This window comes from Eulemur rufifrons, chromosome 24, assembly GCF_041146395.1.
Source record: "Eulemur rufifrons isolate Redbay chromosome 24, OSU_ERuf_1, whole genome shotgun sequence".
Taxonomy (NCBI): domain Eukaryota; kingdom Metazoa; phylum Chordata; class Mammalia; order Primates; family Lemuridae; genus Eulemur; species Eulemur rufifrons.
Window position 1 is genome coordinate 32992808 of NC_091006.1, and position 24963 is coordinate 33017770.

General features: G+C 45.0%; 1 protein-coding gene across 2 annotated transcripts in view; it reads left to right on the forward strand.

Annotated features, from left to right (window-relative positions):
• The window catches only part of USP46 (ubiquitin specific peptidase 46), a 48722-nt gene extending 29939 nt beyond the window's left edge, over positions 1–18783 (forward strand). Inside the window, exons 5-9 of one of the 2 annotated variants that reach the window (XM_069458577.1) lie at positions 5603–5679; positions 10088–10171; positions 12226–12423; positions 15718–15796; positions 16995–18783. In XM_069458577.1, the coding sequence (XP_069314678.1) occupies positions 5603–5679; positions 10088–10171; positions 12226–12423; positions 15718–15796; positions 16995–17096 (540 nt within the window). In that variant the 3' untranslated portion in view covers positions 17097–18783. Of the gene's footprint in view, positions 1–5602; positions 5680–10087; positions 10172–12225; positions 12424–15717; positions 15797–16636; positions 16663–16994 lie in introns of those variants that run through there. The other variant, XM_069458578.1, reaches the window with a different exon arrangement.
• The last annotated feature ends 6180 nt before the right edge of the window (positions 18784–24963 follow it).

Here is a 24963-nt window from a genome sequence, read left to right on the forward strand (position 1 = left end):
CATTGCATTTGATCAGTGTTTCCTAATCTACCATTTACCCTCCCTACCCACCCTTTTCCCTTGCAATTTATTGGTTGAGGAAATCAGGTTCTTTGTCCTGTAGAATTTCCCACATTCTGGAAACATCCTTGTATTATAGTTTAACATGTACAGGAAAATGGCAGTATGTTTGTACCACTGTACTCTTTGTTCTTATTTAACCCACCTATTTTATATTTATTTTTCTCTCTTGCCTTCTTTTGGATCAATGAAATATTTTAAAAAAATTTGTGTGGCATCTATCACGTTGCTAGTTCCAAATTCTTTTAGCAGTTACCCTAGAGATTACAACATGTATACTTAGTTCATTTTTTTACCACTTCTCCAACACTGTTAGAGCCTTTAATACACTTTCTCTCCTTCTCTGTCTCTTATGTTATTGTTTTTTGATGAACTCATGAATTTTAGCATATTTCATATATTGTAATCCATTACAGTTTATTCTTTTTGATACTCAATTTATTTTCAGAATAACTTTATGTACTTTTAAATGTCAAAATTAGGACTATATTGCAAATACTGTAATTTACAGATTAGCAGTCTCTTTGTTTTAATAAGGATGGACTCCTTGGCACCATTTTCACCTTATGTCTGTTCTGTTGCCGACTTCTGTCTGCTGTGTCTCTCGCTAATATCTCCATCTCCCTCTTCAATATCCCCACGGCTCCAACCCTGGCTCGGGCCACCCCTAACGCTCGGCTGGCAGTCTCAACTGAGCTAGTGCAGTTATTTCTTGTAGTATGTTCCCATAATACATGCTATAATGTAGTATATTCCTATACAATGCAGTATATTCCTATACAATGCAGTATATTACAAAATGATAAAAATGAATGAACCATGATACACACAAAGAAATGGCTGCATCTCAAAAATATAATGTTTAATGACAACAGCAAGTTTAGAAGAATACATGTACATCCCTCATCTACATAAAAGCCACAAACATGCAGAGCTAAATAAATGTCTAGAAACACACTTGCATACGTGCGTGAAACTACAAAGACAAACAAGTATTGATCCACAAAATTGAAGGTAGTGGTTACCTCTGAGCTAAAGGTGAGATGGAGAGGAAAATTAAATTGTAAAGAAGCACACAGAGGGTTTCAGGGTTATTGATAATATTCCACTTTTTAATCTAGGTGTTGGGCATACAAGTATTTTTGAAACTATTCTTTAAAATGCACATATAGCCTAAACACACACTTTTTTATCAAAAAGGAAGCCAGTGCCCAAAGATTCCTCTGAAAATTTTGGATGATGCCATGGTATTTGTTATAAAGGGATGCCAGCTGTTTATACTTGGTTTGCGGAAGTAGATGAGAGTGTGGGTGTGTCTGTCTGGCACATGGGGCAATCGGAAAAACCTACATTTGTTCCCCCTGAAATGATTAGATGATTGAGGCAAAAGTGTTCTTTCTCTGGAGTTATGTGGATATCACCTTCATTTTCTTAGGTCGTTCAACTGAGCAGGATCCTAGGAGTCATCTAATCTTTTTTTCTACCAGTGCTGCGTCTGTTCTGTGATGTCCCGGCCAGTTGGTCACCAGCAACTGGTGGACCCTGTCCAGGGGCGGGGAACTCAATCTCCCAGGGCAATGCATTCCATTTTTAGAAAGCTCTAATTGTTAGAAAGCTCTCTACTTTCTAAGAAAACACATAGCCTGCAGGCTTTTTCTGTTACTGTAAACCGTTGAGGCCTCAGGGTGTGCAGGAAGACCTAAGGGAAGGTTTCCTTCAGGGGCTGAGAAACAGGGAGCCCTTTGGGAAAGTCCTGTGCCTAGGACAGACAGACGGCCTTCAGGTGGTGCTGGGTCAGAATTGCCAGGTCTCCTGGTGGGGTTAAACTGCAGCAAATTAGCCCCTGGGGGCATCTTGCCATTGTCACTGCCTCAGCTGCCAGTTCCTCCAATTGTGGACAATCTTTGTGCCAGCCTTCATGGTTTCAGAAAACAACGATTTTCTTTTCTGGGTCTCACCCTTTGTAAATGTTACTTGTGATTGTAGTGCAAATGTCAACTGAGAGATTTATAGAGAGAAACAGTTTCATTCTGCAATGGGCTTGGAGAGACTATTTTGGGGGTAATTCATGGCTGACTTTTCCAGATAGCCTTGATAAAGGCACTTCAGAACTGGGGCTTGGGGATTTTCCACTCTGGCCTGAGTGCTCCCTTGGTTATTCCTTTGTTTGGTTCATAAGATTTGTTAGGCCAGCTGGAGCTTAATTTTGTTGTTGTTTATTTTAATTTTCTCCCCATCTATTTAGGTTGAGTTTTTTGCTCTGCAAATCTGTGGTTTTTCAGTGCTTCTCAGTCGCTTTTATAGTTGTTACTAGAACCAAAAGTTTGTTTTAAGAACTGGTTTATTAAATACCAATTTTACAGATCCTTATTGCTTTGTTTGCAGAGTTTCCCATTGACCCAGTAGAGCTCCTGAGGCCGTCACAGGCAGGAGTGGGGCTGGGGGATGTGGGAAGGTGAGATCACGCGCTCAGTGGAGATGCGGAGTCCCAGGGATTCAGATCGGCCGTAGCTGCCACTCTGACCAAGCCCACCATTTGGTACCACCTGAAGCCAGCACGCTGTCAGTTCATGGCTGAGCAGCCCAGAGCTGCCGCCTGATCACCTTCTCTAAGCCCAGGAAAGGAATCTGGGGATTTGGAAACACGCTTGCTTATGACTTTCATCACTTAAGAATTTAGCAAGGCTCATGATTTATTTGTATGTCATATATATTAATTTGTTCAATTAATTGATTTGTAATTAATTGCTTTAAAAAGAAGAGCAGGTAGGGCCTCTTCTAGCCTTTTTAAACTAGAGTTTTTGGGGGTTCCCAAAATTACCCAGAATCGAGGGCAAAGAAAGGAGAATAAGATGTATCCTGTGCTTGCTGAGAGTATGGGAGTCTCTTAGTGATAGATGTTTCCTTGGAGACAAGCTGTATTTTCACTTAGACCAGAATGAGATCCTTGTGTGTGGGAAGAAAATGGTTTTCTTTTCTGGCAGCTTTTTTGGAAGAGAGAGATGCAAAAAAAAAAAAAAAAAAGAACCTCCAACCAACCACCCCTTCCTCCGCAGAAATGAAAAGCGTGGTCACTCATTGCTTTTGACTGTGTCAGTCTAGGGCAAGGAGAGAGAAAAATCCAAGTGGAAAGGTTTGGTGCCATGTTGGGATGTCCCCTGTAGGGCTGATTCACCTGAGCAGTGCTTTCTCATACTCTAATTCTAGAAGCAGTTTGCGTTTGGAATCGAGAAAGGTACAGTAACTTTCTTCAGTTAATAAATTAGATTTTTCTCCCTCTCCCTGAAATCATTAGGGAGAGAAAAATTTGCATTCAGGAGAACGAAATGTTTTTTTCCCCTCCTTCGTATAAGAGCTTAGGTGGAATCTGATCCTGGCTATCTAATTTATTTATGATTTCATTTGGTTGTACTCCTCTTATTTTCTTTCAGAGAAGGGCCATTTAGGTTAAGTAAAAAAGTTTTCCTAATTAAAAAATATATTCCCTGTGGATTATTTAAAAAATCAGAAACAGAAATGTATGAAAAAGAAAATAAATCATTCATAATTCTGCCACTCAGATGCTGCTGTTGGCATTTAGATTATCTTCTTATTTGTTCAGTCTTTAATTATTGCTCATTTAGTAAATAGTTATTAAGTACCTATTAAAGCTGGGAATTATTTTAGGTACTAGAGATATAGTAGCCAGTCTTTTGAACTTTCAGTTTAGTAAGGAGACAAACAAATACAAATAAAAAGTATATAATGTGAAGTAGTTGTATCAGTTACCTATTGCTGTGCTACAAACCACCCCAGAACTCTGAACTTTAGACTATTATTTATTGTTATAACTCATGCAGCTGTGAGTTGGCTAAGGGTTGACTGTTGCAGGCTGGGCTTGGCTGAGCTGTGTGTGTGTAGTTCAGTTGGCTCACTTGTGTGTGTGCAGGGTGGCTGGGGGTTTCGCTCTAGACTGGCCTTGGCTGGGGCACCTTATTTAGGATGGGTCTCCCCTCTTCTTCCTGGGAACAGCAGGCTAGCCTGGGCTTCTCCTTCCTGCAGTGATGCAAGACAGCTGTTTCCCAAATGCTTGTTCCAGTCTCTGCTTGTAACCTGCCTTCTAGCATCCCACTGGCTAAGTCACATGGCTGCACTGGGAATCAGGGGTTGGGAAACAGTCACCTCCTGAGGAGCAGTTCTGTAGAGTCACATGCACAGGCAATGGCGAAGATTTGGGGCCACCAATGCATTCTACCATAGCAGGAATAAATGCCATAAAAAGAACTAAAGCAGAATGGTAGAGATTCGTAAGGGAGGGGATGTGTGTGTGTAAATGTAGAGATGTGTTTTTTTATACCCAATTAGAATTAGTTTATGTACAGTTGTGTAGCCTACTTTTTCATTTAATATAATAACCATAATATAGTAAATCATTCCCAACTTTTTGACTATTTTAGGCCATTTTAAATTTTTTACCCCTCCTCAATTTATTGAGTACTTACTACTTACTTTTTAAAGCACTTTACATGTGTTACCCTAGTTCATCCTTACAACCTTATAAGGTCCTCTTGCTGTCCCCACGTCACAGATGAGGAAACCGAGGGACAGAGAGGCTTAGCAGCCGGCCTGAAGTCATCCACTTTGCAAGTGGCAGAGATACAGGCTGTGGATCTGGACAACGACCATTCTCGTGTGTGCTTCAAAAAGTGTAAAAGAGTGTGCCCACATCTCGGGATATTTCTTTAATTTCTGGAATTTTGGGTCATAGGGTAGTTGTCACAGTTTTAAAGGAATGTTATTTTCATTTTGCTGCCAGTTGACAGAGCACATCAAGGTTGTTGCTGGGCCAACTTGTCCCTCCTGCTCCAAGAGCAAGACGGGGAGACCCCAGGGCTGTGGGTGAATCAGTGGGATGCAAGCGCTTGCTCGCTGAGCCTCGATAAGTATGAGACCCGGGACCAGTGTGGGGTGAGCTGTGGAAGGCTGAGAGCAGGCCACAGGCTCCAGGCCAGCTCCAGGTCTGATTGTCACCACAGACATCATGGCGCTCGCAGAGGACAGCTTTATGTGTGGTCAGCGTGGCTTTCCAGCGATGACGGGTCACAGGAGGGAGCAAGTGATTTCTGAGGGACTGGCAAGAAGTGAAAATAACTCAGTGAAGGGGTGATCATCTCAGGGTTATGTTTTCTGTCTCTAGTCCTTTTTCCATTTCCTTTTTTATCATTCTTTCAGTCTGGGGGAGCTGTATGGATATTTGATACTTTGAAACAACGGGAAATGCATGGACAGGAAGAGAAATCTGGTTGCGTTTTCATTACTGGAAGTTCTGAATCAGAGCTGGGATAGGGATGAGGTTGAATTGAGCATTTGGGATTTTTCTCTAGATTGGCTTGTTCTCTAGGTAACTCTGGGCGCCAGTGAGTATTTATAGCCACACATGACTGTTAACTGCGGTTGTGATTTTTGCTGCAGTTTATGATTACCTATAAATGTTCAAAGTTGTATCTGTTATGTCTACTGTGTATTTTGTGCCTAATATATTTTTTCCATTTTTTTGCTTCAGGTTAGTAGCAAAGATGAAGATTTTCTTGACCTTTCTGTTGATGTGGAACAGAATACATCTATTACCCATTGTCTAAGGTAACCTCATGAACTCTGATGTGATTTGAGCTTTTGAACAGGCCAGTAAATAATTGGGGGGAAAGTCCTGTATTTCTTTAGGAGAAAAGCTTCTTTTCTCTTTCTTTCTTTTTTTTTTTTTTATTGTCCTTTATTTATTTTGAAATATTAAGCAGGTACAAATGTTTTTGGTTACATGGATCACTTTTGTAATGCTTGAGTCTGGCTATAGGTGTGCCCGTCACCCAGATAGTGTTCATTGTACCCATTAGACTTGCCCTTCCCCTTCTTCCCCCTCCCCCCTGCTTGATTTCCACTGAGTTTTACTTCCCTCTGTGCACATGTGTGTTCACTGGTTAATTCCAACTTAATAATGAGTAAATGTGGTGTTTGTTTTTCCATTCTTGAGATATTTCACTTAGGAGAATGGTCTCCAATTCCAGCCAAATTGTTGCAAAAGGTATTAAGTCATCTTTATTCATGGCTGAGTAGTACTCCATGGTATACATAAACCACATTTTGTTAATCCATTCATGAATTGATGGGCACTTGGGTTGATTCCACATCTTTGCAATTATGAATTGTGCCACAGTAAACATTTGAGTGTAGGTGTCTTTTTGATACAAAGACTTCTTTTCCCTTGGGTAGATACCTAGCAGTGGGATTGCTGGACTGAATGGTAGGTCTACTTTTTAGTTCTTTGAGGAATCTCCATACTGTTTTCCATAGAGGTTGTACTAGTTTGCAGCCCCACCAACAGTGTATAAGCATTCCTTTCTCTCTGCATCCATGCCAGCATCTATTGTTTTTTGGATTTTTTAATAAAAGCCATTCTAACAGAGGTAAGGTGATATCTCACTGTGGTTTTAAGTTGCATTTCCCTGATGATTAGCGACGTTGAGCATTTTTTCATATGTTTCTTGGTCATTTGTCTACCTTCTTTTGAAAAGCTTCTGTTCATGTCTTTTGCCCACTTTTTAGTTTGGGTTTGTTTGTTTTTTTCTTGCAGATTTGCTTGAGTTCTTTGTAGATTCTGGTCATTAGCCCTTTATTGACTATATAGCATGGAAATACTTTCTCCCATTCTGTAGGTTGTGTATTTGCTCTGTTGATTGTTTCCTTAGCCGTGCAGAAGCTTTTTAGTTTAATCAAGTCCCTCCCATTCATTTATCTTTGTTGTTACTGTGATTACCATTGGGGTCTTATTCATAAATTCTTTGCCTAGGCTGATATCTAAAAGAGTTTTTCCAGCATTTTCTTCTAGAGTTCTTATGGTTTCATGTCTTACATTTAAGTCTTTTATCCATGTTGAATTAATTTTTGAGGGTGGTGAGAGATAGGGGTCCTGTTTCATTCTTCTGCATGTGGCTGTCTGGTTATCTCAGCACCATTTATTGAATAGGGCTTCTTTTCCCCAGTGAACATTGAAGATCAGTTAGCTGTAGGTAGGTGGTTTTATATCTGGGTTCCCTATTTTTGTTCTATTGGTCTATGTCTCTATTTTTGTACCAATATCATGCTGTTTTGGTTACTGTAGCCTTGCAGTATAGTTTGAAGTCTGGTAATGTGATGCCTCCAGATTTGTTCTTTTTGCTTAAGATTGCTTTGGCTATTTGGGCTCTTTTCTGATTCTAAACGAAGCGTAGAATTATTTTTGTAGATCTGTGAAGTATGACGGTGGTATTTTGAAGGGAATTGCATTGAATCTATAAATCACTTTGGATAGTATGGACATTTTAACAGTGTTGATTCTGCCAATCCATGAGCATGATATGTTTATCCATTTGTTTGTGTCCTCTGTGGTTTCTTTCCTCAGTGTTTCGTGGTTCTCTTTGTAGAGATCTTTCACCTCCTTGGTTACTTACATTCCCAGGTATTTTATTTCCTTTGTAGCTGTCATGAGTGATACCGAGTCTTTGATTTAGCTTCCTTTCTCTTAAATCAGTATGATTCTATTATTTTCTATTTCTCCTTTCCCCAGAGAGATTAAAAATAAGTATATGTGGTCTAGAGAAGAGTCCCACTGAGAAGAGAGAGGATGAAGTGGAAGTCATTAGTCATTACGTTTAAAAATAAATTTTAATCTTTAATACAGACGGATGCTTTGGCGTTCACATGGCAGTGTCTGTCTCTCTCTCTCTCTCTCTCTCTCTCTGTCTCATATACACTCACAAAATTAAGTTAGTAAATGCTACAGATGCCCTACCATTGGTCTTTCTTTTTCTAAGATAATCTATTTTATTTTAAAACTTACGCATTTTGGGCTGAAAACCCATGAGGGAATTACCTTTTCCTCCATCTTTTTAGCATGCTATGGAGCTCATTCATGGAAAAAAAAATGCCTCCTCGTTAGGGTTGAGCGAAGGTAAGGAGCCCAGCCTGTGACAGCGCTACTTGGCCAGGGTTGCTATGGATACCGTGCATTGCCTGATGCATTGAAAGTGTGTTCAGAGTTGCCGTGAAGACAGGACTCCTCTTCCCCCACTGTTCCCTTCTTCCTCTCTTCTTCTCCCTGAGAAGTCGTAGGTGCTTATTCTAGATGCTGGGGATGGAGGGGTGAAGCTCAGACGAGGCCTCTGCTCTCTGGGTGCTGCATTCCAGTGGGAACACACAGGCGATGGTCAGGGCTTTAAAGGAAATAGAACAGGTCTGGAGAGTGGCTGGCGGTGGGGGTGCCGGCGTAGGAGGCGTGGCCAGGGCGGGCCTTCCCCAGGGTGCAGGGTGTCCCAGCTCAGACATATTTTATAGGGTCATAGCAAGGCACCGTGCATCTTTGTCAGTGAGCACCAGGTTGACAGAACGGTTCTTTCGGGAGTTCAGGCTGCTTGGAACCTTTCAGAAGAATGAAGGCACTTGCTGAGGTGTCAGAAAGCATCTTTCGGGGCAGGTCCCCAACACCGGAGTGGAAGAGCTGCTTGGCTCTCGGGGGTGTGATGTGTTGTGTGGGCCGGGGGCCGCCTGCCTTCCCGCTCACCAGGCTCCGAGGGTCTCCCACCCCCTCCACGCCCGTTACCTCAGTGTGTCCTGTTGGTTTGCCGTCTCAGCTCCTGTCCCCAAATGCCGCAGGTCCAAGGATCTAGGACAAGTGTGCCATCTCTGTTTGCGAACTGTCTTCTAGGTTAGGCTAGACTCTTTTTCTTCAGCATGGTTCTGTTGATGGCCTGGGTTCCTAACGTGCCTGTGAAAAGAAGCCATTTTTGATGTCCCCAAGGTTTCATGATCACAGGATGTGGAGGAAGCTGAGGTTGTGCCACTGTCGGGTTGCCGTGAGGGAATGGGGAAGGGTGTCATTTGCCCATCCCCTTCCTGGTGAGCGTTTGGAGTCGGGGGGCGGGGGGCGGTTGGAGGCAGGGAATCACGTGCAGCGCCCCGTGTTTAAGCGGCCCTGGACATTTCCTGTTGTCCATGGCGTGTCACACTGTGAGCCGGGTGAGGGCAGGTGCCGTCTGTGGATCTGCAGGACCTCGCCCGGGGGGCTGCGGTGAACACCGGGGGATTTAGTGAGTCATCTGGGTAAGTGGTAGCATCATTAACACCGTTCAAGTAACAGTCTCTATTTAATGAAGTCGGGTCACTCCGGTACTAGGACACTCTATGAATAAGGAAATGTCAGACGTTTTCAGATCCGTGGGGTGATACATTCTGTGTATCCTCCTGAGCCTTTGAAGCAGTCCCACAGAAATGTTAAGCAGAATCTCATGACCGGAAAGGAATGAAAAGCTATGGCATTTAAAAGATGAAAACCCTAAGTAGCAGAGTAAAACATCATGACAAGGCAAATCCTCCTGTAACAAACACAATGGCTGCTGTTCTCAGAAGGAGGCAGCCTCAAGTTTTGTCCTCTGGGAGGCGGGGAGTGCTGGGGAGGAGGCGGTGGGCCGATAATTTGGGTTTTTCTTAGTCCAACAAAAGGGCAGTTGTGTATGGTTTACATTTCACTGTCTTTACATTTGTGCTCTTTGAAAATATGGACTACCTGGGATGCACTGTTTTCCATTAACTGTGCTATAATGTCACCTTAACATGTTATGTGATTGACTGTTTTGGACCTGACCTATATTGTTGTGGTGGGCTTTTACAATGGATAGTATTTTTCTATTATAATTTTAAATTTCCAACTTACAGGTATTCTCTGTCAAGTCCTGGTTTTTTTCTGACTCAGTTGGAAACCCTAATTTTTATCTGTTTGTGTGCCATTAAATAAAGCTATGTTCGAAAATCTCTCGCGGTGAATTCACATTCATTGAGAAGAGCGTGTCCAGTAGACATGCGCTAATGTCACGATGGTGCCTGGCCTCAGGGATCTTTTCTGATTCTTTCTTTCTTTGCTTTGACTTAAGAATTACCCTGCAGATAGTAAACGGGTTTAAAACACGGTAAACCAAGTACGTCTGGACATTTTTAAAGATGAAAATGCTTTTTTCTGCAGAGACTTCAGCAACACAGAAACACTGTGTAGTGAACAAAAATATTATTGTGAAACGTGCTGCAGCAAACAGGAGGCCCAAAAACGGTACGTAAAGGTTTAGCTCGGTGGGAGGCGGCTTGTGTAGGGAGAAGGCTCCAGACCGTGGAGCCCACCGGCTTTGGCCTTGAACCTGAGCTTCACGGGCTCGTAACCGTGGAGCTTGGGCAAGTCAGTTACCTGCCTCGCCGGTAAAACTGGGCGAAGAATGCTGACCTTGGAGAGTTGGCCATTTGACCAGCTGTTTGCTATTCGTTTGTTCATTCAGCAAACATTTACCGAGTGCTGTTGTGGGCCAGAAACAATGTGGATAAACAAGTGGTGATCAAATGCAATCACTGTCCTCTTAGGATTAAAGATATATTATCTAGAGTACTTAGCACACACAGTGCATGATACATAGTAGACACCCAGTGTTGTTGTTTGTAATTGTTGTTTATATTAAACATTGGGATGTCTTATTTAGAGACAAAGGTTAAAAAAATCTGTAATAGGGAGTCATGAAGAAATCAATCACACCTAGTGATTGGGATAGATGACAAGAATTGATATAGGACCCAGGGTTCTCCATCTGTTTACCAACATCACTTGTCACGGCTCTTGGACAATCTCGGACAACCAGTTGTTCCTTATTATCTGTCCCCAGAAGCCAAGAAACTTGACATTTTAATCCTGTGAGGCCTTACCGTGAGTTAAATGTATCTTGCCAGTGGTTCTGGCATGTTCAAGATAGCTTGCGGATATGGTCGGTACGGCCTGCTGGAATCCTCAGGGGTCTAGACCCGAGGCTGAAATAATTCCTCTGCCCAGACATGGGAGGAACTTTTCTTGTTGCAGCCAAGGTCAGTCACTGTGGCAGGCAGGAGTGAAGGTGGCGAGTAGGTAGCAAGAGAACTCAACGTCAGCTCCCCGTCCTTACAGCCCGAGTCTGCCTGTGGCCAGCCCCAGGTGCTCCTGTGTGGCATTAAAATGTTTTCTTTTCAGTCCTGGAGGTCTTACGCATTAAAGTGTCATCTGTCCTTGTAAAATAGGGGACTCCTCATAATTCTTCCTACCAATTTTTTATTTTGCTTATTTTCATCAATGGGGTTTTACCTTAATAGACTCCTTAATGTTCTCTTAAAATTTGTTTGTCTCAAATAATATGTATTAAAAGTGTTCACAAACTTAACAGCATTTACACTAACTCAGTACATTCATAGAACGGGGGCTGGAAGGTAACCGGGAGACCCTCCGTTCCAGCCACGTTCTCTACGAAAACCATTACCGTTGTAACTTTTTCCTGAGGAGAGTTATTAATGGTCAGCTGGTGTTGATGTAAGTTTGGGAAATGCAGCATCAAACAGAACAGTTTTCTTTGCTGCAGGATTTCTCAAACCTCCAGTCTGGTAATGCACATAGAGGATCTTCAAACTAGAAAGCATCGTTGTCCAAACTTACTTGGACAGAGATACCCACGTCTGTGAACGTCCCAGTGTTCTCACGAGCCCAGTTTGGGAGATGTAGCCCTGAGCCAACCCCTACATTTTATAAATGAGGGGGCCGAGAGCCAGAGAAGGGGAGTGACTTGCCCAGGATCACAAGAGCAGGGGTGAGAGTGAGCCCGGCACGCGTGGCATCCCGGTGCCTGGGCACGTGCGTCCAAAGCATCCTCTTGCCGGGTCTCAGGGCCTCTAAGTCCAGTTTGCACCCTCCCGCCTCGTCCTCTTCCCAGCTTCCTGTCCTCAAAAGCTCTCAACCCTCCTCCATTGTGTTGGGGCAGATTGTCTAAATATTGCTCCTCTCTGGGAGGTAGAAGGCAGTGACAGAGAACAGTTGCACAGCCTGTTTTTATTGGTGCACAAACTCTGGAACTTCTCCTGTGGCCAGAGAACACTCTGGCACTTTCCTATCCCTGCCATGCTCCAGGTAGCCGGGGCCGTGACGTGCGTCAGCTGGACGTAAGCAGGCGTGATTTACCCCTGCAAAGCCGTTTGGTTATTTGCTGCTTCGAAGTTTGTCCGGTTCCGTCCTGCTCTGCATCGTGCAGGGGACGGTGCGTTTATTCTGTCCCCCTCACAGGTGCTGGGGTATAGCTGACGTTCTGTTTCGTGGTTTCTCAGGATGAGAGTAAAAAAGCTGCCCATGATTTTGGCCCTGCACCTCAAGCGGTTCAAGTACATGGAGCAGCTGCACAGGTACACCAAGCTGTCTTACCGGGTGGTCTTCCCGCTGGAACTCCGGCTCTTCAACACCTCCAGCGACGCGGTGAACCTGGACCGCATGTACGACCTGGTCGCTGTGGTCGTCCACTGTGGCAGGTAAAGGCAGGCCCGGGAGCGGGTGTGAGCGTTGCCCCTTTGCCGAAATGGACCCAGCCACACCCTGCCCGGGCCGTGGTACTCAGTACTTGCGGGAATCTCTTCCAAACGCTTACTGATCATCTCAAAGTGCATATAAACATACCCATAGACATACATAAAATAAATGGCATTCCAGTAATGATAATCTAAATGTTCTATCATGAGGGAGATAATATCCATTGGATAGAAATGATGCTTATGAGGAATTTGCGATAAATGCTTATACTATGATTTTAATTTTTTTAAAATAAAAATTGCGTACATGGTAGGATCTCAAAAAACATTTTAAGATGTGTGAATAAAGACTAGACGCAATAGATCACGCTTGATAATTTTATGGCATTTTGAGTGATTAAAATATATTCTTGGATATTCTTTGTTATTTTTGGTCTTTCCCCAGCATTCTGTAACAGGTACATATCCAGAAAAGAGAGAATAAGGGAGAGAAGCCTTCTAGATACGGAGAGGCAAAGTGTTTTGCTGAAAGTCCTTTAAGTAGATGGTATTTTATTCCATAGTTTGGTCTAAGCATGGAAGAGTAAATTGAAAATTGGCCTGTTTGTTATCCTTTGCTCACTGGGGTGGATTTATGTTTTTTCCTGGAGTAGGCGTAGCTCGCCCCTGCCCTCCTAGGTTTTTTGTCGGGGCCTGTGTGGAGCTAGCATCTTTTCTTCTCCGTCTGCTGGGATTGGATTATGTATTCACCACAAGGAGGGATACCATCGCCATGCAGAGGAGCGGGTTGGTTTATTTTTCACTCCGTACTGGGGTGGATGATACCAGAAACTGTAACTTCACATCTGAAGCCACCCCACGGGTAGTCCTGTGTGCATTAACTTTAAGTCACTGCATGTTTTCTTCCATTCTCAGTAAGTCATGCTTGTTGGCTACTTGCAAGCCAGCTTTGTGTTCTCCCTGAAGAAGAGTTCTAGCAGTTATTCCCTCTAAGAACACAGGGTTCCAGCGATCTGGAACCAAGCCGTGAACACGCTGGGGCAGGGTTGGAGGAGGTCTCGGGCCAGGCAGATCCTGGTGCCTGCCGAGGTGGGTGGTGGTGGCCGTGGTGTGACCGCAGGGTGTGCCGGGAGGCTGGTGACGGGGAAACGGAAGGGCTCGGTGCACAGGCTGTGCGCAGGGTGCAAGGACTTTCAGCGTGGGTCTCTATGGGGGCCCGATTCTGATCCTCGGGAGCACAGGCAGAGACCCATGTAGGGGACCTGGGGGACCAGTGGGAGGCTGGTGCTGAAATTGTCAGTTTCTGTAATATGAGCACAAAGCGAGAGGAGCCCTGGCAGCAAGGGTGAGCTGGTGCCAAGTCACAGACAGGCACCACTGACTAGCATTCTTCAGACGCCTCCCCCTAGAGGTGGGCTCCCCTGCGTGGGGCAGGGCTGGCCTGTGTGTGGGGTTGGGCAGCTTCCAGGTGGCACCGAACAGCTTTGAGGTTGAGGAGCTGAGCCCTTCTTCCCTTCCATGCCTGGAACTCCTGGGCCACGGTTGCAGCAGGTACACAGTGTCGTGCATTTCTTGCACTTCTGCTGCAAGTTTTTTTTGTTTTATTTTGAGACAGGGTCTCACTCTATTGCCCAGGCCAGTAGAGTGCAGTGGCGTCATCATAGCTCACAACAACCTCGGGCTCCTGGGCTCAAGCGATCCCCCTGCCTCAGCCTCCCAAGTAGCTGAGACTACAGGTGTGCGCCACCACACTCGGCTGATTTTTCTATTTTTAGTAGAGACGGGGCCTGCTCTTGCTCAGGCTCCTCTCGAGGCTCCTGGCCTCAAGCCATCCTCCCGCCTCAGCCTGCCAAAGTGGCAAGTTATTTTTAAACTCTTATTTCCTGGGTCCCATGCCAGGATCTGAAGATACAGTGGTGAAAAGACACACAGTACAGGGGCCCTGCCCTCGTGAAGCTTAGGATCTATCAGGAAGGATTGAAAATGAACAAGTGAACGCCCCTGGCTGCCACTGCCAAAAACAAACCGCTGCAAGATAAGTTAAGATTTTGATTAGTGCCCTGAGGAATAAACAGGGAGATGGGAGAGAGTAATGGAGATCCTCTTCAGGTAAGGAGGTCAGCGAAGGTTTATCTGGGGACGTGCCCTTTGATCTGAGGCCTAAGCACATGTTGCAGTGGGCCAAGGACGCAGGTGCTGGAGAGGGGGAGGATCATTTCTGGAAGAGTCACAGCAAGTGCAGGGGACAGGAGGGAAGGGCTGGAGCGCAGGGCGGGGCCGGGAAAGAGATCATTTGCATCACCTTGTGTTTACAGGAGGTAAACTAAGGGGGAAATTCAGCTTTTAAGCAGTAACAGTGTGTTAAAAAACAACTCTAGATATAGGATTAAAATCCTCTCGATCGTGCAACTCAAATATAACCACATAGTGACAGCCATTTATTCTTTCTGCTTTTTTCTGTATAGCATAGTATATGCCTTTTTATGTTAGCTCTTGTTATTATGCATTTTGCTTTGTTAACGTCTTTCTAAAACTTAGATCACACCACCCCTCAGAATCCCTCACCTTCCGGCTCGCTCACGGCCCAGGTGGTCTGGCCCTGTGGTCTGGCCCTGTGGTCTGCCCCTCTGTGCCTCCCCAGCTCTGGCTGCTCTGGCCGCCTTACTGTGCCTTCCCCAGGCTTTTGCACTTGCTGTTCCCTGTTCCTGAAACTTCCATCCCAGGGTCACGTGGCTTCCCCCCCCCCCCATTTCTTTCAGGGAGATTCCTTCTGCTCAAACCTCACATTATCAGAGAGGCCTCCCTTCACTGCCCTCTGTCAGATAAGGCCTCCTCCCTCCCTCACTGCCCCCGTTATCTAGCTCAGCTTCTCTTTGACACTTACGTATTTGCATGTTTAGTTTATTGCCTACCCACCCTGCACCCCAAATCCCCAGCAGGTGAGGACTCTGTTTTGTTCACTGCTTCTTCCCCTAGCAGCCAGGGTAGGGCCTGGCACAGAGTGGGCAGACAGGAATTATTCGTTCCTATTTGCTGAGTTGGAGTGTCCGACTTCCCCGCTGGATCGAGTCGGTGGAAGACGTCTCTCCGCACACCCGTGTGCTCCCCGTGTCCAGCACGCTGCCAGCACCCGCCGCTCCGCCAGCAACTGTGCACATAGACACGCATCATACCAGTTTATTTATGCTGATGACATAGTGTTTTCCCTAGTGAATCGCTGCTTATAAAGAGCTTGGTGGAGTTTTATAAAGAAGTAAATGTTCACTTGGAAACTTCCTCTTGTTTGTTCTTTTCCAGTGGTCCTAATCGCGGGCATTACATCACCATTGTGAAAAGTCACGGCTTCTGGCTTTTGTTTGATGACGACATTGTAGAGGTTGGTATGCAGATGACTCTTCAGTTGGCACGGGGCGTGGGTCGTATTTGGGGGGATGTGTATGTGTGGACATTTTAAAAAATAGATCTGTTTCCCCATGATCTGACTTGAAAACAACTTCCATAGAGAGGGGGGAGAGGTGTGATCATGGATTCATGAGTACTGTGTTCTTGTTAACTGACCAGCCACGGACAAGGGGTCCCTGTGTCTCTGTGCCACCATCAGTCATGTTTACATGTAAGTCCTGTTTCCTGCCGTGCCCAAAGCCCTGTCTGGTACACGGCAAATAATAAGACTTCGGAGTTCTAATAAAATTATCATAACAGTTTTTTCTTACATTGATTATTGTTTAAAGTACTTTTTTTCAGTCTGTTGGATCTGGAAATCTTTTTTTTTTTTTTTTTTTTTCCCGAGACAGAGTCTCACTCTGTTGCCCAGGCTAGAGTGAGTGCCGTGGCGTCAGCCTGGCTCACAGCAACCTCAAACTCCTGGGCTCAAGCGATCCTCCTGCCTCAGCCTCCCGAGTAGCTGGGACTACAGACATGCGCCACCATGCCCGGCTAATTTTTTCTATATATATATTTAGCTGTCCAGATCATTTCTTTCTATTTTTAGTAGAGATGGGGTCTCGCTCTTGCTCAGGCTGGTCTCGAACCCCTGAGCTCAAACAATCCGCCCACCTCGGCCTCCCAGAGTGCTAGGATTACAGGCGTGAGCCACCGCGCCCGGCCTGGAAATCTTTACATTATGCCAAAGCATTCCATATATTGACTTTTGCCGTAAAGGAATACTAACCGGGGTGACTTCTACACTCAAAGACATGATCTGTTAACTCACTAGGCTGTTTTATTGGAATAACACTACGGGAAATGAACTCTGGTGGCTTGAAAAAATTAAGGTTATTCCCAAGACCCTCCAGCTTACCATTTGAAAGAGAGAAAGAAGTCTTGGCTTCTTCAAAGAGTGCCCACATACAGTTGCTGAAAGGGTGGCCTTCGTCCTCAGTGATTTCCAATTTATGAAATGATGTCCCTCTGTCAAGTCTGTGGAATTATCCACTTGCTGTTAAATGTTCCTAATCTTGATTTTATAATAAATAGTGTTCCTTGCATTTTGTTGTATGTTCCATTAGTTTTTCTTCCCTCTCCCCAGGAATCGTGTTAAATAATTGTATTATTTTATTTCTCCTCTGTTGCAGAAAATAGATGCTCAAGCTATTGAAGAATTCTATGGTCTGACATCAGATATATCAAAAAATTCAGAATCTGGATATATTTTATTCTATCAGTCAAGAGAATAACTTAAAGAACCGTGGGACTAATTCGAGCGGGGAAAATGTTCAAAGCACTATTACCCGGTTTCTCTGCAGACTTCCTCTTCCCCAGCGGCCCACTACGGTATCACTCCAAGTCCCAATGGTCTGGCCGTGTTAAACTGTCTCCCTTTGTTGTTTTTACACGCAGCGCTACTCTTGATTTTATTTCCGTCTGAGGTAGAGTTAACTGCAATCAGATAGTAGGAAGATTTATATGAATAACAGTTGCTGATTTTAGGATTGGGTGAAGGCTGTGCCACTAGTTAACGTCTGGCTGAGTTAGAATGACATTGGCTATGAATGTCTACAGTCTGTTTGGGGTGTTTGCTGAACTTCTAAATGGCTTTCAGGGGTCTCCTTACAATGCATTCCTTTAACTTGTCCCCTGGAAGCGTTGCTGCCCATTTTCAGCTTCTCTTCCTCTTTTCCGTCACAAGCACAGAGAATTGGGTAGCTGTTCCCCTTTTAGGGCTGCAACTATAGCTTTAAGTTTGTGCAGGCAAAAATGCTGAAAAGTGAGTGACCTCAAGACTAAAAAGCATTCTCCACGTGGAACAGGGTGAAGAGGAGCTGTTCGTGGTGGCCGTGGGTGGCCGGCGTCTGCACCGCGCTGTGCCAACCTAGCCGGTAGAATTCCAGGGGCTGAGAAGGTTATGGTGCTCAGGGCAGGCAAAGCCAAGAGGAGGAAGTTTTTGTGGACAGTGAAAATTACTTTTCTTATCTTTCTACCAAAACCAAGTTTCAGGAAAATAACTCTGTGCTGTTGACTTTTAGTGACTCTTTTCTTCTGTAAGGTCCTGTGAGTTGTGTTTATCCCGTCTCTGGCACTGCTGAGCTTCTCAAGGTATCTTTCCAATCCTGCTGATGTCCCGCAGCCGCAGCCGTGGCTGCAGGGCTGGCGAAACTCCCCCTGGCCAGTCAGCAGGGACATCGTCTCCATCAGGAACAACAGAGGTACTGCACCTCGACAGCCGTCCGCACGTCATACAACTTAATTGCTAAACATGCTCTGTTTACCGAGGCACTGGCCGGTCCCAGGGCAAATACAGACGCTCCCTGGAGGGAGTGCTGGAGGTAGCTGGGTGTCACTGGGGCGGAGGAAGTGTCAGTGGGCGAGTGGAGGGTGGACAGGATGGCAGCGGTTTCTCTGGCTCAGACTCCTAGAATGCTTGACAAGACAGTGTTTTGGAAGAACCTCATCTCACTATAGTTTTACCTTTTTTTTCACTTGTGTTATATATGTATTTATTAGAGCATTTGAGTGTCGGTACCTTTTATTAAAAGGGTCGATTTGCTGTTTTGCCCTTGGGCTGCTTTTTGTTTTCCTACAAATAACTACAAGTCATATAGATCTTGGCTTCCTTTGGGAAATCACTTGACTTCCATACACTATGTTATACTGTGAACATGATACTTTGTTACCGAAAGCATCTGCTAACGAACATGCAAACGTTTGGCATAATGTGAACTGAAATTGAAAATGTTAGTGGCCATTTCGCAACAGTGAAGAGGATAGCACTTTATCTAGATGAAAACTGGATTTCTTGTCTTTGAAATATCTTCAACTGTTTATCGCTCAGAATTTAAATAAGCATGCCAACATTTCATTTGTTCATGCTTGAAGTGAAACATTTTACTTTTCACTGGAGAAGACAAACAGGGTGATCTTCATGTTACTGTTTTATACAAGTGATGAAAATGTACCTTGCCTTGTTTCGAGGCAAATTCATATTTATAAATATTTTGTCTTTTTTTCTTCCATGAAACATATGCAGTACCTGGAAGGTGAGTCTTTATTCTTTATTTTAAGGAGAGGCACTTTCCAATGGAAGGTAATTGATAAGAGGGAAATGTTTGTATTATATATAACCCATATATTTGACTGCAAGTTACAAAGTTTAAGAAAATGATGGTTGATCTCTAATATATTTGGAACTGATTCATAAGAAAACTATTAAAATTACCTTTGAAACGACTGTTGAAACTAATTTATTCTTAAAAAGTTTCAATTGGAAGCCTGTTGAAGTCATATTGAAATGCTAAGTCATAAGTTTAGTACATTTCTCTTCTGTTTGGGTGTGTAAAAAGTTTTTCCCAGTGACTTAAGTCATTCCTTTTCATAGTTAGCTAAAATTCAGCCTTCATGGGTAGATTTTTGGAATAAAAAAAGATAAGTATGGAAAATATTGCAGAGACATTAAAATGATTGTGTGGTGCAGGAAAAAGACCAAAACAGACTTCTCCAGGGACACTCCATCAGTTTTTGCAAAATTTAGAGCTATCTGGTCATTTTTTTCCCCTCTTCCTCAACAAATGAAACAAACACTAGGCAGCTACATTCCCCCCCCCCCAATCATTTCTCTTTATGTAAAGACGATAGCACGCAAAGGCTTCTTAATTTTTCATCCGTCATTTATGGTGTAAAGCAGGGAACAGTGCGGGAGACGGGGACGCTCTGAGGTCAGCAGCAGCACAAAGGCTCAGCGATGCTCCCTCCAGCAGCCAGGGGTTCCGTGTGCGTTTTCTGGCGGGAGTAAGGAGGCTGCCATATTGCTTTTAACCACTGGGTGTTTTAAAACATGTTACAGCGTTTTACATGTTAAAAAAAAAAAAAGAGAGAGAAATATCTGCTTTATTGGTTACTTACTAGTTTAGCATCTAGATTATGGTACAGTGTGCTGAAAAGTCATTTGTATCAGAGCAAATTTTGCCAAGATGCTGACCTCCAGTCCTGTTACGTTGATGCATTCTCCATTCCAAGGCGATAGGAAGTGGGCTGGGTTGGAGAGAGCAGGGGACAACACAAGCAGGGCGTTGGTGTGACCAGGAAGCCAATCAGATTTGATTTTATGGCCTGGCATATTTTGCATTTAAGATGAAATGGAAAGACAAAACAACAGAAGTGGTCCCTGTGCATTTATTTTCATGGATACCCTTAATTTCATGGGCATGCCTAATAATGAACTGTGTTCTAACTAGAGCCGAGGGCTTATTTTAGATATTGGAGTGTAGCTTTATTACAGATGGATTTTTATCTTTAAGCATTGCATTTTGATCAACTTTGTATATTCATGTGTATAAAATACCATGCACTAAATGTTTTGCCCTCATTTGCTATTCCATGGTCAAGACATTTATCAGCACTGTTGTGATTAACTCATGTAAATGGCATGGGGTCAGGGAAAATCATTTCCTACTTTTCTGCCTAATTAAATTTCTGTTTTCCAGTATTACATTAATTTATTTTTGGCTTCCATTTCTGTGTAACCAAAATAGTTACTGTATTTGTGTGGCATTCTTATTATTTTCTTGCTTAAAAAACATTGTAGTTTTTATTTAAAACAATCTGTACCTTAATTTAAAAAAAAAAAAAATGTAACCAATTCAAGCACTTTAAGCAATAATGTCAATCTTGTGAAATTTCAATCAGTTTAACACCCTGCCTCTAAAATTGTTTGCAAAAAATAAATAAATTAAAAAAAATAGGAATTCTCTTCCTAGAGAACTATATCTGGGTAATGGTACACATTTGAACTTAAAATCCTTTCTGTAAAGTGTGAGTCAGTGGCAAGTCTCATGTCCAGGTAATCATTACAAACTTAATTTTGTAGCAGTGGAAATGTAAAGAACTTTCTGGTCACTGTAATGTATAAAGACAGCGTTACTCTCCAGGTTGATAAAATTAATGTTCTGGAGATAACTTACCAGTCTTTTGAGTGAAAAAGAGCAACAGAATTAATCCAGAAACTGGTATCTGGGGAAGAGCACATTGAGAATATCAGTGAAAAGCAAGAAGTGAGCTGTCATTAACTAGGCATCACAGTGAATTCCTTGTCTGGGACTTTGCGAATACTACCCCAACCCCTTTACCAGTTATGAAATGAACGATCCATTCCTACCACGACGAAGCAGCTTCAGCTCTGGGGTCCCATCGGCATCTGGTTTCTAGGAAGGAGCAGGAGTGTGGTCCAGCCCTGGTGTCCTGCCAGCCGGACTTCAGCTTCTGGGCCCGTTTCTGAGCGGTGGGGGCCCCCAGCCGTGAGAACCCCCGGCTGGGTTCGCACCGCTCCCTGCCCTAGAAGGGGGCAGCTGCGGGTCCAGGCCCTGTGGTCCCCGAGGAGCCTACGGTTACCCGGTTAGGGCTGCTTTCCCCAACCGGTCACCCCAGGGCGTCTGTGGATGGACAGGAGATTGTCTTCTGGATACATGCCTGGGCCCGATTATGGGGACAAACCCTGCAGACCAAGAGTGGGAAATGTGCCTGCGCGTGGGGTCTCCCGGCTCCTGTGCGTCTTCTCCGGGGCAATGCACTTGAACCTGACTGAGCCTAACAGGCTGTTGGGAAAGCCGCCCGTGTTTGCCATGAGGACCAAGGGGAGGGGAAGACCCCCTTGAGAGTGTGGTTCCCTCTCTAGGCCTCATTTTCTCCATCTGTCAAATAAGGGTTAGAGGGTAGGGCTGTCACTGCCAAGGTGACACAATTTCTGGAGAATGAGGGGGGTTCCTCATTTCTCTAAATCTCCCTCCCTCAACTTTCATGATACTTAAAAATACCTTGAACAGGAAGTGCAGCCTTCCATTCCCATCGCTTTGTATTTGCATGAAGATAAAAACATTTGCTAAGTCATTTTGTTTTCCTGAGGGAAAATTGTCATTGTGTGGGTGGCACTAAACACAACCCACTTAGACGAGTTTCCTAAAGATGCCGGGGCGGGCGGAGGGATTTTTAATTACACATTTGCCGCCTGCTGTGTGCAAGGCAGGGTGATAGGAGTTGGGGCATAAGAGAGGTGAAGCAGTCAGGGTTCCTCTTGCCATTTCTTGCCTCAGAAGAAAAAGCCTGTGTGAGAAAGAAACTTAAAATTCAAGTTGTGGGGGTAACACGTGTCTGGGGGGCTCTGTGCAATCCAGCGGTTGGTTTGGTGCTCGGCTGGGTCTCGCTGTATAGACGGCTGGATAAAGCAGGCCCGTCCCTTTGTTCCTGGGAGCCCCACCTTCTTCCCTGGCTGCCTTCAGTGTTGCTTAGCCTGCCTTCTAGCTCCTTCTAGGGACGATGCAATTTTAGAAAGAGAGTGTAAATGCATTAAGTTGCAGCAGTGGACTTGTGCATTTTGCATTTTCATTCTCATGTTCAAAGAGCCCGTATATTGAACATTCTAAGAGTGGATTTTATGCATCAAATATCTCTCATTTCTAAACAGTCTGTTTACACTATCACCAAATACTTAGAGCCTATCTACACTTAACTAAGCCAGGGCACGAGAATTTTTAGGCTGTGTGACGAGCGGTTTTATTAGCTTGTCAACCTTTGTTTGCTGCTTTAGGCTCCTGGTGTGTGAAAGTGATCTGAGCAAAGCAAGTTAGTTGTTTACAAACAAAGGAAAAATAGCTTCACCAGAGTCAGAAATGACATTAGATTTTGTGAAAAGGACCCCTGATTTTGTGCTTATTTCTCACAGAATAAAGTATGTATTTATTAACAACCTAAGAGCATCATACTCAAGTTGTAAGTCATGCAGATGCATCTTTGCCTGTTCCCTCGCCCAGGAGTGATCATGCGGGTTGTGCGTGAGGCAACGTGGAATTGTGCAGAAGCTCTCCCTGGGAAGGAAGCCTGGGCGCTCGTGCTATAGGTTGCAATTCGATTTTGTTCTTACCTCCTCGCAGTAGGAAGCCTCGAGAAGAAAACAGAGACTTGGATCTGACTTGGCTGGAAGCAAATAATTCGATAGTTGAAGCCACCGCCACCATTTCTATGTATTTAGTCAAGTCCTCCTCCCATGGTCCAGCTCACCTGTATTTGTGCTTCAGAATCTCTCTGAATGCACCTGGCCAGAGAGAACATTCTGTGCTGAGACAACCGAGGGCAAACACAGAAATTTAAGAGTGGCTTTCAGGTCTTCCGCAGCGAGCGCTGTCTCGGCACTCTAGAGCTCTTCTTCACGCTGAGAGTGGCCTGTTTTCCACCGAGAGGGAGTTAGATTTTTTTTTTTTTTTTGTACATAAAAGTTGTATGAAGAAGACTCTTCTCCATCACCTCTGTGGCATAAGTTGTTTGAAAACTTCGTTTGAAAGCTCTTTGAAAAGAAATTGCTTCTGCATGTTTTTCTATGTTTTGCTACCCCAAAGCCCAGAGAACAGACAGCAAGTCGAGAGCGTAGGCATGTTGTACGTGCCAGCTCGGACTGACGGGGCGTCGGCAGCAGCAGGGGTGACGGCTACAGAATGGAGAGGAAACCCCCCCTGCTTGTTCATGGACTGACTTGGGCGTTTAAGTGATACGTCAGCCGAGGAATCTCTGAGGGTCTGTAAAGAATGAACTCACCATCGAACCTGCCCCCAAATGGGAGTTTGTACAGAAGACAGAAGAATGAGTGAGCGTCTGTGAATCTCAGGGGGGTGAGAGGAGGGGGATAAGGTTAAGACCGTAAGTACTGCTTAGCTTCTAGCCTTGCATCTCGCAGCAACACCTGCCCCAAGCTGCATGCGCCCTGCAGGGTCTGATGGGACCCGGGTGAACCCCACAGGGGCCCCTAGCGACCCACAGGTGCTTTGCCCTTTCTGTTGTCGCCCTGACCTTGCTGTCCGGCAGGAGCATTTTACAGTCAGTCCAGCGGTTGTGTGAAGAGGTTCTGGACCTGGAATTACAGCACAAGTCCAGGTTTCAGTCACCAGGTCACCAGCTGGTGCCGTCATCGCAGCATGTGCAGAAAGCAACGGTCCCGGAGGCCTCGGCCCTGACTTGCTTTCTGGGTGGATGGTGTCGCAGGTTTTCTGCCCAGGTGAGATGTTGGTCATCACGTGGGGGTGGGATGCTCATGAGCAGTGCTGGGTGAGGGAGCCCTCGCCGCAGGTCCTCACGGGGGATGAAAACACAGTCACTAGAACAGTGGAAAGCAAGCGATAGCTGATTGCTTAAGCAAGTTCTGGGGTACAGTGCTGTACTGTTGTGTCTACTCCCCACAACGCCTGCCCGGCATGAGAGACAAAGCTAACCGGAGGAGAGGGAGGATGAGGAGCTGGCCTGCGGCCGCCGAGCCCTGCATGAAGTCGGGGCTGGCCTGGTGCTCATTGCTGGGCCGTGGGGTTTTCTCGTTCGACATGAACAGTCTCACAGAACCCCAGTCTCAGGGTCGTGCTGTGACCATGATGAAGGGAGACAAGAAACAAGGCCACGTCGTAATTTCACCAGGTCACTGTGTGAACCACAAAACCCCAGACATCCGCCTCCCACCTAACCCTCGGTGGCTGCTCTCCCTGTCGTCACGCGGCTTTGCGCCCACCTGGCCCACGGGGGATTTACTAAGGTCCCAGCCAATTCCCCACTTCCTGACAGCGCCCACTCCAGCGCAGACCCTGTTCCTCCAAGCCTCCCCCAAATTACCTGAGTGAAGCCCTCATTCTCTTAAGTTCCTTCTGGCGCTGAGACGCCCCAGTTTCCCATGGAGTGTGGTCTCCATGCGTGAGCACTAAACGCAGTTTGCTCAACCGCAGTCGTGTTCCTGGTGATCTGGCCGGAGGCACCGCCAGCGGAGTGTGCTAGACAGAAGTCTCTTCCTGGGGTCGGCTGTTCTCGCACAGGAAGGGGAAAAGGAGCCCCCCACACGTGAGTGGGTATTGGTGTCCAGCTGTCTAGTTGATGGACAGCAACTCCCCCTGCCCAGGGGGTTGATGGTATTGGGCCAGACACCCCGGGGGGGCTTCTTACAAGTCACCCTGGATAACTGTGGACTTGAGTTTTTCCTGACCTATAAAACAAGGAGAGAGAGAGCAGGTTTATAATGTATAGAAACTTCTGGAAAGCACAGAACATGGCCTGGTGAAACTGACAAGCTTTGTTCATTGTTTATAG